Raw genomic sequence first — 16,426 nt, 5'->3', positions numbered from 1 at the left:
AGATTAATCCAGAGAGGATTATAAAAAGAGTAGAAGGTGAGAGGGAAAGAACCAGAAACCATCCTTGGAAGTTATGTAAGAATGTGGTGAAGAGGGGTTATATTTTTGTAGTTCCATAAATATTAAATAAACTGAATAAATTTTTAAATTACTTATTTTAAAATTTTTCAGTTTATTTAATATTTATGGAACTACAAAAATATAACAAAATAAAATATACCCCGTACAAAATCAAATAAAAAAAACTAAAATAACTAAAATCCGTACAAAATATAAATTATAATTTATTATTTCATTTAGTATTTTTCTACAGGAAATATGATTTCAAAAAACATAAAATGTCCACTGAACGATTACTTATTCTTGTTCTTATTCTATATACAAATTTGCCTGAAATAAAAAATACTCTCTCACTGGCTACTGAACTTGGTTTTCATCATTTTCAGGGCATCAAATAATAAATCTTTTTTTGTTCTTGTATTGGTTGCCTCAAATACCGAAAATTCAGCCTTCAGTGTCTTCAGATTTGATATTATTTCTTCAGGTTGTTCCTCAACCCTATGAATTGATTTTTTCATGGCTTCTTTTAGAGCATTGCCCTGATTCATAGTTTCTCCGTCTCCGATATATTCATCATCAGAATCTGTTTCCATACAAGAATTTGGATATATTCTAGACAATATTTTTCCAGATAACTTAATAATATTGAGTTTTGAAGCTAGTGGAAATACACTAGATTTCTTTGTTGAATGTTTTGTGGATTTTGCAAATATAGCAAACGGTTACCAATCCAACTTGTCTTCTTTCTTGAATTCGCACTTCTAAAGCATTTACCGTATTTTCCGGTGTATAAGACGCACTTTTTTACCTTAAAAATTCATCTTAAAAATGGGCTGCGTCTTATATAATGAAGGTAAAGATTGTTTCCTCTTTTCAAAGTCATACGCACTCCCTTTTATGTTCCAAGATCTTTGTAGGTGGTTAATGGTGCAATCAAATTGATGCGTGATCTTCACGTGACTTCTAGTGCATCATTGACTAAGAACGGGGAGCCCCTATTCAAGTTTCATAATATCTTATCGGAGTAATCAGTTACCGATGTTTATCAGTACTGAGTTGATGTGTTGAGATATTTTGTGTTCAGTTTGATATTTCCCCTTAGATTTTAGTGATGGAAAAAACAGACAACATTCATATACTTCAAGTTACAAATTGCAGGTTGTAAAATATGCGGAAGAACATGGGAATAGGGAAACTGAAAGACATTTTGAACCTCCGCCTACAGAAAAAATGATTAGAACTTGGTGTGGTCAGAAGGAGATTTTGTACAATTTGCGTAAAGAAAAGCGTGCGGAATGTGGAAAAATTGTGAAGTGGCCAGAACTAGAGACCGAAGTTTTGAAATGGGTGCAAGAAAATCGGCAAAATGGCATTGCCATTTCAACAAAAATGATTCGTACACATGCAGTCAAAGTAGCCTGTGAGTATAACATTGAAGATTTTAAAGGTGGTGCGTCATGGTGTTACCGTTTCATGAAACGCAGCGTACAAAACTTGTATGCATACAAAAACAAAAATCAGTCAAAAAATGCCAAAAGAATATGAAGACAAAATTATTTCTATATTATAAGAAATTAATGATGATAGAGAAGACTCAGATAACAGTGACATGGGTTTTGCAGGTTTCTGAAAAGTCAGTTTACTATTAAAAATTACCTATTATTTTATCCATTTTTTTTTTAATTATACTTTAAAGTTTAGGTTTTTTCCAGAAAATTGTATTAAATTTCTTGGGTGCGTCTTATACACCAGAAAATACGGTAATAATTTGAAACTAATTTCAGCCTTTAAATTTTTTAGTTCATTTAACAGAAATTCAAATATGCCTTCATGCCTGAGCTGCTAGACATACTGGTCCCGACACTTTAAGAAGCTCCGTGATTTTAGGATATTGAGCTTCATTCCACATATGAGAAGCACCAATATCATTCAAAGCTAAAACAACACATTCTTTTAATGTTATAAGTCTTTCAATCATGGCCTCTAAACTATTCCATCTTATTTGGCAGGCAGGCAATTTCAAAATATTTACGAGAAAAAGTATATACCAGCATTCATCATCTATCCTTTCATAAAGAATTTTAATAACCGGCTAACCCCACTTAAAAACATTAGCAACCGGCCCACTAAATTTGAAAAATTTTAACAACCTACTCACACGAGCCGGTGCAAGCCGGTCCCAACACACCACTGTGTGAGATAGAGGTGAATGAATCAAATACTTGGTTGGATGTTGTTATAGACCAGGTAATGTGGATGGTAGTGACTATGAAATATATAATCAAATTGGCCAAGCAAATAAGAAACGAGTCATCATTATGGGCGATTTTAATTATGGCAATATAGACTGGAATGATGAGATAGCAACTGGAAGTAAAGAAAATGAGTTTCTAGAGTTTTTGAGGGATAACTACCTCAGGCAGTATGTAACAGAGGGCACGAGGATTGAGGGGTCTTGGATTTGGTCATCTCATCAGAGGATGTAATTATAAATGAGGTGTCAAATCATCCACCAACTGGTGAGAGCAACCATGAGGTAATTACTTGGGTTGTTGCCAGCAGTGTGAGGACCTCTGTGAAAAAAGGATATATGTGGAACTACAAGATGGGTGATTATAAAGAGCTCAGGAGACAACTTGCGGGTGTAGCATGGAATGAGGAGTTAGCTGAAAAAGAGATCAATGTAACTTGGGGAATTTTCAAAAACTATCTAGTAGATGCAATGGCTAAATGTATTCCAAGGGTGAGAAGGTTAAATAAGGTAGGTGTGAGATAGAAGAATAAAGAGATTAAGCATGGGATACAGAGTAAAAGGGCATTATGGAGGCAGCATAAGATAAGTGGAAGTGACAAATTTCATTAGGTCTACTAAGACCAGGCAAGGAGGATGACTTACTTGGCGAGAGTAGCTAAAGAGAGGTATGAACAGCAGTTAGCTAATGAAGCCAAAAAGAATCCTAGGGAGTTCTTTTGATATGTAGCCAGCAAAAGAAAGAATGATTATGGAAGGATGACATTGATTGGAGAAAATGGTGGTATATAGACAGCTGTTGCAGAAGGTGTGGTGGAGATACTTAATGAGCAGTTCATAAAGGTCTTTCACTCTTGTGAATATGACTTCATGGAGAGATTAAGAGAAGTTGAATGGGGAGGAGAAACTGACTGTAAGTGAGCAAGAGATGTATGGGGAGTTGAGCAAACTAAATGTTAATAAGGCTGTGGGACTTGATAATATATCACCACGTATTATGAAGGAATTGCCAGGGAGTTAACACCTGCCTTAACATATTTTTTTAATACAAGTCTTGCACTTGGTCAAGTTTCTAAGGAGTGTAAGGAGGGCAAGATTGTGCTGCTTCCTAAACGAGGTTATCGAACTCAAGCATCAAGCTATAGGCCTATCTGTGTGTCAGGAGTTGTAGTTAAGTTGTTGGAGAAGCTTGTGAGAATTAGGATCCAGAATCAACTTATCAAGAGTTGATCCAGAATCAACTCTTGATAAGTTGACAGTCAAACTAGAGCAGATGGGATTGGATATTAGATTAGTGCATTGGATTGGAGACTGGCTATCTGATAGGTATCAACAAGTTGTGTATGGGGAAGCGATATCCAGGAAAAGGAAAGTCACTAGTGCAGTGCTTCAGGGGTATGTTTTAGGGCCATTACTGTTTAACTTGTATATTAATGATATTGGTGAAGATTTGTATGGAGATATTCAGTTGTTTGAAGATGATGTAAAGTTGGGATGAACCATGAAGAGTAGAGAAAATTTTGTGGCCTTACAAGAAGACTTGAATAAATTGAGTGATTGGGCACAGAAATGGGGAAGTGAGTTCAATGTTGCAAAATGTAAGGTTTTAAAATTTGGAAAACAAAGATGGGATGCAGAATTTATGCTTGGTGAGTATATATTGTTGGAGATGGAGGAAATAAGAGATCTGGGGGTGATAGTGGATAAGGATCTGAAATTTAGGGGACACATTGCCAAAATTGTGAAGACAACACAAAGGCTTCTGGGAATGATGCGGAGGACACCGACTTGTAGAAGTAGGGAGATTCTTGTTCCGTTGTATAAGGCTTTGATTAGGCCACACATGGACTATTATCCATAGATTTGGTCACCTGTTTTTTAGAAGGATGAAGAGATGTTGGAAAAGGCTTGAATGGGTTCAAAGGCAACTGACTAAGGTAGTTTCTAACCTCTGGAATGCCGAGTATGAGGAAAGAGTGAGAAAATGTAATTTGCAGAGTATGGTGAACAGGACCAAGAGGGGAGGTATGATAGAGACTGACAAGTTAGTAAGGGGTTGTTATAGGATCAATGCTGGAGAATTTCTACAGAAAATAGTGGGAGATCGGGGGGTAGAACCTGAGGTTATTCCTGGAAACTGTATAAAGAGGGTGTGAGTAGGGGAGTGAGGAAGCAAGTTTTTTTCGTGCAGAGTTGTAAATGATTGGAATGCCTTGCCTGAGAGTGTGGTGTCTGCAAGGAGTTCGAGTGTGTTTAAGACACGGTATGATGAGCTGTGTGTGTGTGATTAAAGGGCCTCTCAGATGAGTCTTTGACTCCATGAGGTCTTGGGGTAATAATAATACTGCTTCACGCCTCCAGTAAGAAGGGTGATAGTGTACTCACACCAGACAATGAAAAACATTCACCATTTAAACAAGAATGAATCATGAAACTAGTTTTTCACTTTGGGCTTTTTTTTTTTTCAACAAAAAAAAAAAAAACTAAATATTTTTTTATCTAAATACTATATAGGCAATCTAAATACTATACTCACACCTGGTGTGAGTATAGTATTTAGATTGCCTATGTTTTATTTTTGCAGGTATTTTGAACTTCACTCTACACAGATAGTGAAGCTGAGGACTGCTTTCAGCCACTTATGATAAACATAAAGCTAGGTGATCTATTGATCATCTTTCTGACTGGGGCTTAATTCTGTTTTGGATCTTCAGCAGTGATTTTCACTTTTGAAGTTTGGCTAATAAAGTAACTACAATTGTTCATCACCAGTGTTCAGCTTCTGGTTATTGTTTTTTTTTTTTTTTTTTTTTTTTTTTTTTAAAAAAAAACACTGGTAACTGAATATGCATATTTGGTTTTTAACATAATTTTATTTAATTTATTTATATTTACTTTGCAAAAGTGCCCTGACAATCATTGTTAATAAATAAATGAAGTTAAGTAAGAGCAACTTGTTGCATTTGATCTAGTTGCCAAAAAAGTCCTCCAAAAGCTATGAATCTATCAAAAAACAAGCCTGTTTCTTGATAGATTCAAGAAACAGACCTGTTTTGTTTATTCAAGGGAAAAAAAATTAAATTGGCATGTTACTGTAGTCTTTACAAAACAGATATTTCAGCTGAACTGTATTTGCAATTGAGTTGTTGAATCTCACTTTTTTGAACATAATTTATAGTGCTTATTGTCAATGGAAAATACAATAGCTGTTTTCCTTATCACTTGGTTGGTTTCTTGCTTTGTCTGTGGAAGGAAACCATCACAGTGCCTATGACAATAGTTCTGAAGTTGCTCACTCACTTGCATGGAACTACACACAAAACTTTCCTTTGCTTATGTGACAGTATCACCATTGACAGAAAGTGGAATCCAGCTGGCTAGTGTCAGTATTGTTTTCCTCATAGACTGGCATGTAATGTCATCTGTCTTTTGAATAATAAGTATAACAAATTCATTTTAAAGATACTAATAATTTCAAATGAACAATAAAATAAAAAATTCCATAAGTCAATAGTAGAACACTGATTAATATTGATTCTGTTGCAAGTTAATTTTTCACTTGGTTAGAGTATAATAAATTTAGTTTAATCCTTTATCCAAGTGTGAGCAAACAAAGTTTGCACCTGAAAGTATCTTCAGGACTGGGGTAAGGTGGTACAACACCAGGGCACACCTTGCAAAGGTGGAGCAAGCTACCAACAGAATGGGCATTTGAACAAAGGCAGAATGATTATCTTGTTACAAGAAATATGATTAGAGCATATGCACTAAAATGGTCAAGATTGAATCCAGATGAAAGTATAGAATTTCAAACTACTTCAGGATGTTGTAATCGTTTTATGAACAGACAAAATCTGGTAATACGACAAAAAACAAAAATTGCTCAAAAACTACCTTGACACATCTTGACCACAAACTTACCAATTTCCATAAATTTATTATTTAATTGAGCAAGAACATAAATTTCTATTGTCAAATATTGGAAATATGGATGAAACTCCTATGAGCTTTGATATGATAAGCAATAAAACAGTGGAGTCTAAAGGTAGTAAGAGTGTGCTAGTTCGAAGTACAGGTCATGAAAAAACAAGGTTTACAGATGTGTTGTCATGTTTGGGTGATGGAACCAAGTTAAAACCAATGATTATCTTCAAATGTAAAACTAAACCTGAGATGAAATTTCCTTCAGGTGTTTTTGTACATTTTCACGAAAAGGATGGATGGACGAAAATGGTGTGAAATTATGGAAAAATAATGAAAAATGCAGTTTATTAGTATGGGATATGTTTCGAAGTCATTTAACTGAGAATACTAAAAGTCTTCTAGAAAAAACTAACACAAAAATTACTGTTATACTAGGTGGTTTAACTTCTATATTGCAACCACTAGATGTCTGCTTAAACAAACCATTTAAAGATTGCATGAGAGAAGAGTGGAATAATTGGATGTTGACTGGTGAAAACTCATTTACAAATGGTGGATCTATGCATGCTGCATCACTTCATATGTTATGCAATTTTGTGATCAAAGCATGGAATAAAGTAAAAGTAGACTGTAATAAAATCATTTAAAAAGTGTGTTATCTCTAATCTTATGGATGGTATGCAAGATGATCTGTTGTGGGACACTATTAATGATGAAAATGAAATCAATTCACTGGATTCAAACTGGGATCCATATGACGATCGTTTAAACCAGGGGTCGCCAAACTTCTTTGACCGTTGACCCCTTCAGGAGTTTCTTGACTTTTCATCGACCCCCTCTATTTTACTAATAATATAATAGTAATTATAATAGGACAAGCAAAAAAGACGCTTATGTGAGTTTTTAGATTCTTTATTTTATAGTTACTGTTTATTGTATGTACAATATAGTATATATTATTATATTACTATTACTACTACTACTATTACTATCACTAGTAATATCACTGGTATTACTAGTGATATTAATATACTGCTATTAATAAACTACTGGTATTAATATCACTGGTATTACTACCAGTCCTGCTCAACTCTTCAACATAGAGAAGTTTAGTTCGTGAATGAATAACGATTGAATTATAATATGTATGTTGATGAATTTTAGAGCATTAACGCTCACTTGTATGTCGATGCGCAAAAAAATAAGACTGGGATCGAATATGTGTAAGTATAAGTAAATAAGAACCGTGCACGTGTTGCAATCTCGCTCCGGCTGGGCAGGAACCACAACATCCGTTTATTAGTAAATACATCATTTTGGCCTACTTGATTGTCCTCCGTAACTATTTTCATGATCTTGCTCCATCTTACAGGTCCAATTCATGTCACTGTTCCCATGCTACACTCTTAATTGTGTCGTTGTCATTCAGGATGGAGGTAATCCAAGTTAACCGAATTAAATATTACCCGTACAATGATGTCTTATATTTTTCTATCGACCCCTGACAATGTTATATCGACCACTTTGGCGACCCCTGATTTAAACAATGAATCTGAAGACCTATTTTCAATGGTTGATAAAGAAAATTAACACGAAAATTGAGGTTAAGAATTATTATTTGTTTTTTAAGACTTACATCTATTGTAATATTTTAAATAAATTTATGTAACAAAAAATTAATCTGATTTGTTTATAAACGCTGCCTATTTTTTATATAACGATGTATTGTAACTACCTAAATGTTCATCCAAGAAATTAAGCTTCCCTTTTTATACTCGCCATATAAGACGACCCATGATTTTGAGAAGTTTTTGTAGTATTTGAAAGTCATCTTATACGCCAACATATACAGTATATCAGACCACCATAGTCAGCTGACTAATTATGGGATATCTTGCTCATTACTCTTTACGTGAATCATCTACTCCTCACTCCCCTCTCTATCACTCCTTTACACACCTTCTATGAATGGCCTTTTGGTCTCTCTTTTTCACTTTCTACTCTATGTGTAATTCAGTAAACTCTCCTTACTGACTTAAAGATCTATCTTATTCATGATATGATTTCTGGTTTTCATGGTGATGATAATATGTTAGAATGAGTCTAGAGAAGATTTATGAAGGTGGTAACTGGTCTTTGGAATGTGGGATATAAAGACAGATTGAAGGAATACAATTTGCAAAGCCTTGTTAATAGAAGGAGATGAGGGATGTGATTGAGACAAGTTGGTCAAAGGGTTGTTCTAGGTTAATGTGGAAGAAATTTTTCATAGAATGAGAGAGAGAGAGAGGCCATCCCTGGAAACTATAAGGAGGGTATGAGCAGAGGAGTGAGAAGAAGGTTACTTGAGTGGAGAGGGATTGGTGAGTGCAATGCATTGCCTGAGAGTATGGTGAATGCAAACATATTGAATGAGTTTAAGGCATGGTTTGATGAGTTTTGTGTGTGATGGTATATACAAGGTGTGACAATTTAATTTCTGGAGTGCACCTGTAAAAAACCTACGTTTGGAAACTATATGTTAGTGGCTACTGTTGCCTTCGAAACAGCCCCCTTGTGCATTTATACACTGGTTTAGATGGTGTTCCCATATTTGGAAACAGGCCTGGAACTCTTTTATTATTATTCTGACACCTCCAGGGAGTCCAAGGACTCATCAAGGAAGGGCACCTACTCTCCAAGTCTACTTCTCCACAACTCAACCTCCTCCTCCACCAGTCATCCATGAACCTCATTATCTACACCAACACCATCTACTGTCCACCACCACCACCATTAGTATTTTCACAGATAATCACAAACATCCATGACCATGGCGGGATTCGAACCCGCAGCCTCTTGGCCGGAGAGCAGTAGCCACTCCTTTTTCTGGAATACTCTTGAATTCCTTTATTACATTATGCTGGATATCAGCAATATCAGAAAATCTTCGTCCTTTTAGTGTAGTCTTTAATTTTGGAAACAGCTAGAAATTCACAGGGAGCTAAGTCAGGTGAGTAAGCAGGATGACCTAGTTTGGTAGTCGATTTTTTGGCCAGAAACTTTCTCATGATGAATGCACTATGGTTTGGCACATTGTTGTGATTTTTTCCTAAATCTTTTGTATACTCAATTCTTCAGTTAAAATTACTCTGTTTCTCAATTCATTTGCAATTCATCAGCCATTAATTGCACACTTAATTGTTTTTCAGACCGTACTACCACCAAATCTCGCACTTTGTTCACATTTGCATCCATTGTTTTAGTCTTTGGTTGCCAACTTCTTGGGTCGTTATTCATATCCTCTCGCCCACCTTTGAATCTTTTATGCCACTCAAAGTAACTTGACATTTTCAGAGCATCCATGCCATATTCCACTTTCACGAGCTTCAACGTTTCAGTAGCAGTTTTGCCGATTTTCACACAAAATTTGATGTTAACATACTGCTCCAAATTTCGATCACGTTTTTATGTCAACATTTACACACAGATCTCTATTGTGTTTGCAATAGCTAACTAGCAAATGGCTCTTTTGGCTTGAGGTTTACACATGTATTAGATAAAAGATGTACAAACACAATACGTCTCCAACCAAATTGCCACACGGGCATCACAACTCGTACTCCCCATGGTGATCTTTGTCTCTATGGAAGTCTGACATTAATAATAATATTTCCTTAGTCACTCATCAGAATGGAAACTGGCTGACCAATTTGAACAGAGTATTTCATGTGTAGTCTGACAAATGGTTTATACAGCAACAGAATGACCTTTTTATCTCTACCTGTTAGTGTTTTGCAAAGAGTACACAAATACATTTGTATAGTCTTTAAGTGATAGTCAGTGGCTTGAAGTTGCATGCCATTGACTACAACTCCCACATCTTAACTGTTATCCACCTCCTGAAGTATGCATATTTCACCATACTGGTGAAATATGCATACTTCAGCCTTATTCTGTTCCACTCAAAAATGTAGTAATCTACCATTTAAATGACCTTCAATTAACCCATCATTGCATGTCATCTGACTTATCTGCAGAGCACCATGCTATTGTACTTCAACTGTCCGACCCCCCTCAGTTATCTGAACTTGCCATTTCTGATAATTGTAACTGAACTCGCCATTCAGATAAAGGTAGATTACAGTACCATTAAAACTGCAACCCAATCATTTATCCAAGCTAAAATTTATTTAACTCTTCCTGCGGAGAGTTAAGCATCACTTCTTATAACTTTCCCCAACTTTGTATCATCAGTAAAACAACAGAAGATGTCCTCTCAATCCATATGAAATATTATTAACAATTAAGTTAAACAGTAGGGAAGCCCGAGAACAGAATCCTATAGCACACCATGAATGTCTTTCTTTTTAGGACATTGTGTCCTCATTATGGATTATGGCACCAAGTGACAAAAGAGTGAGAATGAACATGGTAGATGTATTCCCTAGAACAAGAGGGAATTACATTGTGATCTGAACTAATTGTGAGAAAGGTTATTTTATGCATTATAGCTGAAGGTATTTTTCAGTGATTAAAAAAATTGTGTTGGCAGAGTGGATAGGATAATCTGGAACTCAAATGGATGCTTAAAGGAAATGTGCTCTCCCCTCCCCAAAACTGGCTCTGTGAAAGTAGAGAAAAATAGCTGTGCACATGAAAGCCATAAAATTACTTCACTGATGGAGAAAGTGGAATGAACTGCAGAGAATGTAGTTGGGAAAGAAAAAAAAGAAAGGATTGTTTAGTATGGAAGCTGACAGTTGATTTAGGTCAGGAAGAGTAAGTGTATGTTTGTAGGCTCAAATGAGGCTTCATTAATATTACATTTTAGGTGCCTATAAAATTTTTTATTCTTAAAGATGCAAAAGATTTCTTCATAATTTGTTTATCATTTTGCAAAACAAAATTGAAATGGTAGGTAGGGCATGAGATAAGGTTTTTTTAGTGTGCAACACAAACAGGAAGAACTTTGGCAGTGCCATTACACCTTTCTAAATACACTGGAAATCAGAAACCATTTTGGTAGGAAGAACTGATGGCAAAGGAGCTAGAGGAAGAAAAAGAATATCTTGGCTTGAAAACATCAAGACATGGACAGGAACAAGCAGTGCACAACTGCTCAGATCAACACAAGAATATAGTTTGTTTGCCAAGATGGTTGCTGACCTTCAATAGAAGATGGCACTATAAGAAGAAGAAGAAGAAGATTACTAAATTCTGATCAGTTTTATTTTGCAAAATGGACAAGGAATTGGACTACCATCGGGTATCCTTTACATTTCCCCAAAACACATCACTGATATGGAAGGAAAGGGGGGGGGGGGGGAATAGAGGAAACAAATGTATTATTATGACTAGCCTTGCCCCCCCCCCTTTTTTTTTGTCCAAAAATATTTCCACATACCTGTGATTCATTTCCTACTCTGCTGTTATGTATGAATATGTTTGCCCACAATCACTGCTTCTTTGTGTTCAATCCTGATCATAGCTATCTTTACTTCCACCTCTCTCTCATTGCTTCATATTGGCTGAATAAATCATCCTACAGTTATTATTTAAAAGAATTCCATCTGTTTTTGTGTTCTTAGTATCATCAGTTAATCTCAACATGATCCTTTGATGCCTCCACGTCTTTTTCACTAGTACATTATTATACAGTAATAAATAAATATTAAACAATTTATGTATGTGTGTGTGTGTGTGTATACACTGAGTTAGCTTTCCATTAGGAACACCCACCTAATAACGCATTGCTCCACCTTTCTGTGCAATCACAGCTTGCAGATGCCTTGGAACAGATTTCACAAGGTGTCAAAACATCCTCCATGCATACCTTGACCCATGTCCATTGCAGAATCTCCATCAGTTCATGTTCATTCCATGGAGGAGGAGGAGGAGGATCAGCAGTTCTCACACCCCATTCTAGCATATCCCACACATGTTCAATTGGGTTACAGTCAGGGAAATTTTGGGGCCAAGGCAATGTGGCAAATTCATTGTCATGTTCCTCCAACCACTAAGTAGTTGTACGAGCCGGATGACAAAGTGTTGGTTGGCTAACAAGTTCCTGTAATGTTCACCGTTCAGTGTTTGTGGGATGATAACCAACAGATAATGTCCAGGAAAAAAAGCACCCCAGACCATAACACCATCTTCACCAGCATGTTGAACTCCAACTGTGCAACCAGGGAATAGGGTTTCATGCTGTTTATGCCAAATGCAGACCTAGCCATCAGCATGGTGCAGCAGGAAACGGGACTCATCACTCCAGGCAACCTTCTATCTATCAAGGGTGCATTGCAGATGTTTCTTGGCCCATGAAAGGTGTTGTTCATGATGCTTGGACATCATCATGGGTACCCTTGTTGGTCTCTAGCTACTCCTAGTGAAGTAAGGTATAGTACATGGTGCATGTGGAAATGGGTCAAACTGCCCTGCTATTGTACTGGTGAGTGAGCTGTGTGACTTTTGCATGTCATTGCTGAGATACCAGTCATGACAACCAACGCTCACCTCTAGGATCAACCACACTTGGCTGACCAATGTAATGAGCCCTTCTGCCGGATGTCTGTCCATAGTTAACACAGTCCTGGTACACCCTTGATTCAGAAGTATGGGAACAACTAACAAGCATAGCTGTTTCTGAAATACTGGCACCTGCCCTGAAACTATCTGGCTGTGGTCAAATTGGCTTACGCCACCACCTTTCCCTATTACTGCCAAACGGTTACTTATTACGTATGCTCATTTATATGCATGTGATGTTGATATCACGTGGTACTTCATTATCACGCCGAATATGTAAATGGGGGGGGGGGTTTCCCTAATGCAAAGCAAACTCAGTGTATAGATTATAATCTTTCACTGATATTTTGTTTATTGATAGTGTTTTTCAGTTCATTTCATGTTATGTGCATACAAATAAAATTATACTTACAATAAATTCTTTTATTGTCTTCCATTTAATTTACTCAAAATGAAAACAATTATCTCTTTCTCTTTATTAGCAATGTAATAATATACATAGAGAAAAGATTGTGTATATCGTTACATTGATAATAAATAGAGAGATATAAAATGACATAAACAGAGAAAAAATACTCATCCTAAGAACGATATCTAAAAAGAAATAATAAATTATACTTGACAATAAATTATATTCTTGTTTTTATTCATCTAGATATATGTCAAGACTGCTGTACACTGCTATATAGTTGAAATTGCAGTTATTATAATGTAATGTGCTTTAAATCTTAGTTTGGTATGCTAACTTTATGTTCTTGCTTTCAGGCTATTGAATCGTATAATAATGCAGAAGCAGAATATAAACTAGCAGCAAAACTGGAGTGTTTTATTTGAATAAACACAGTGGAATTCCATATTACACTACAGTTTTTTCCTATTAATGCTGTCTACATGAGCTGATATTATTGAAAACCAGTGGATAATCTAGCCACATTTTGCACCATACCTGAGTACCATGCATATTCTTCAAAGAAAGCATTTGTACAGAAAATTTATCTGGATATATGAGTGGAAAATATTTTTTTAATATAATTTGTACAATTGTATATGAAGATGAACACAGAGCTGCTTATTTATTATATAGAAGCAGTAGACATTTTCTGGGTCATAGCAAGAGTATTAAAAATATTTTTCCCTTTTGTTTTATATCTGTAAATATGTCATGTGCATATTCTTGGATTTCATCCATAAAGTAGATGACTTTACAAAGGGCATTAGTTAGCCCTACAATCTAATGTATAGAATCACATTTTTAAAATTTTTATCTACTCTGGTTGCACTAAAATTACCTTCATTATTTCTTCTTTTACAATTTCTGACTTATATTAAGACATATTAAGACATTACAACATTCATATTTCTGATGAAGATATATTTTGTGTGTTGAGATTTGTACCACACTGTTATGAATTTTTACTGAGGAAGATGGTTTTAGTAAGATCTGATGAGTGATAGATTTTTTTTTTTTTTTTTTTTGAATATTCCACTTTGAGTCACTGGCATCATTGGAAAAGGAAAAATATTCTTTGGGAAGAATATTAATTATTATTATAATTAATAATAAAAAATATTAATTATTGTAATTAATAAAAAATAATATAATAATGCCTACTGGAAAAAAAATAAAGCAATAAAATAGGTTGAGATGCTGGAGAAACAGTCGACCCTGTTGAATAATTGTTCCAGGTATAGTAAATATCAGTGAATTATGTATTACAATATTGACTTAGGATAACAAATATGCTGACAGGGAAGATGCGTATACAGTAATATATCTAGATTTTTGTGAAGATCTTTAACAGATTGTCTCATAACAAGGTTTGTATTAAAATGAGACAGATGGAATGGATAAGAGATTAGCTACATAATAGATATTGATGGTTGTGTATGAGGGAGAAGTGTTCTGGAAAAGGAAAGTAACTAGTGTATGCCAGAGGCGGTGCATATTTCCCATGAAAGGTATCAAATATATATATATATAAAATATTCTATAAAATAAAAAAATAAAATATTATAATATATAATAATGCTAAAATCATACAATTTAATGAATAATATAATGTCTAAATAACACTATAATAGTGTTATACTTCTAAATGAGAAAAAGATGGACTGAAAAATAATGCATATGAATGCTAAAATTCTAAATTGACACTTGCACACGGCTTTGTTGTAGCCTTCAGTAACTGTGCGAGTTATTAAACAGGGAATATTCAGTTCTTTGTAGTAGATTAGTTGGAGAGAGCTATGAGGAATTATACAGATGTTAGAGCTCTCCAGGCTGGTTATGTGAGTAGATAAGTAGAACTACTCAGTTCAGTGTTTGTTAGAACAGTTATTCCAACAGCATTATATATAGCCAGTGAAGGAAATCTGTAGATAAAGAATTAAAAACTACAGTAAAGAGTTTGGAGATAAATGGCTAAGGTGGTTTGGGTCTCTGGAATGTTGGTCATAAGGATGGAAAGGATTACAAACTGCATCTGGTAGATAAAAGAAAAAAAGGGCTGACAGATTAAAACATGGATATATTATTATATCACAAGACCTTTGGAATCAAGATACTCATTGTGGGAAGTCCACTCTAGGTACCACACTTTAAATTTATTCACCATCTGCATTCTCACCACCCTCTCAAATAAATACATTCCATGCATCTACCAACTCTGCATACAGATAATCTGCTTCTCACTCATTATTCTTTTGCAAAACATCCAGAAACGGCTTTGTCCCTTCCTCCTGTTCTTACTGAAGAAAAATAGATGTGCTTACATAGCCCTTTCCTTCACTGTGTCTTCTCATTTTATGATAATTAGAGAGCATGTTTTAATTCCCACTTGGAGTCTTTAGAAAACTTTCCAGTGTCAATTTCTTAGGCACCTCCCAACAACTGATATATCTCATTTATATCACTCCTCCTCTTCCTACTTACCAAGTTAATGAGGAATATTTACTTTTTTAATACTAGGATTATTAATAATATTACATATAAGAAATGTGAATAAATCATAAAAATGCTTTATGTTAATTATTTTTCCTGCAGGAATATATCTATCTATATTTCATTTTATTTTCCACAAATATAAAATTGGCTACGCGTATAAGTAAATATGACTTCTCCATTGCTTCTGCCTTAGTATCACCACTTCTGGGTCTGGCTCCCACTGACGAGACCTCAATAAAAGTCGAAACCGGTCTGGGTAATAGCCCTTCCTTTAATGCATATCATTATAAGTGTCTGCAAGGAGATGTGCTTTGCATTATGGGAGATACTGAGACAAGGAGTGATGAGAGCTTGGTCCACCTTAACTATGAGTTGCCTCAGTCCTGAAGATACTTCAGGCACAAACTTTGTTTGCTTACACTGGATAAAGGATTAAACTAAATTTATTATAGATAGATATATTCCTGCTTATTTAATCTTTGTATAAACTTAGATTTTCTTTGAGCTGGAAGGCATTTTGTGAAAAGAATGCTTTAATTAAGCTTTTTAAATCAGTTGCTTAAAATCTCCATTGTTAACAGATATTTACATTGGTTCTTATAAAAACCTGTTTTTTAACATTCTCAAAAAAAGCTAGATAGATGGGCAAATGAATGGGGTGTCAGTTTAATGCAGCAAAATGTAAGGTCTTGAGGTTTGGGAAACATCGATGGGACACTGCATACTCTATGGAAGGAGTT

At 35.1% G+C, this 16,426-nt stretch overlaps 1 protein-coding gene across 1 annotated transcript in view; it reads left to right on the top strand.

Annotated features, from left to right (window-relative positions):
• LOC150101406 (1-phosphatidylinositol 4,5-bisphosphate phosphodiesterase-like) overlaps positions 1–13,640 on the top strand; it is a 675,244-nt gene extending 661,604 nt beyond the window's left edge. Inside the window, exon 29 of the mRNA XM_090400793.1 lies at positions 13,508–13,640. Within this exon, the coding sequence (XP_090256919.1) occupies positions 13,508–13,576 (69 nt within the window). The 3' untranslated portion in view covers positions 13,577–13,640. The remainder of the gene's footprint in view (positions 1–13,507) is intronic.
• Positions 13,641–16,426: the final 2,786 nt, after the last annotated feature.

Source organism: Typopeltis vanoorti, chromosome 11 (assembly GCF_054136105.1).
Source record: "Typopeltis vanoorti isolate ZY-2024b chromosome 11, IOZ_Tvanoo_1.0, whole genome shotgun sequence".
Taxonomy (NCBI): Eukaryota; Metazoa; Arthropoda; class Arachnida; order Uropygi; family Thelyphonidae; genus Typopeltis; species Typopeltis vanoorti.
The sequence above is the reverse complement of the archived record's forward strand: the minus strand, read 5'-3'. Positions and strand labels throughout refer to the sequence as shown.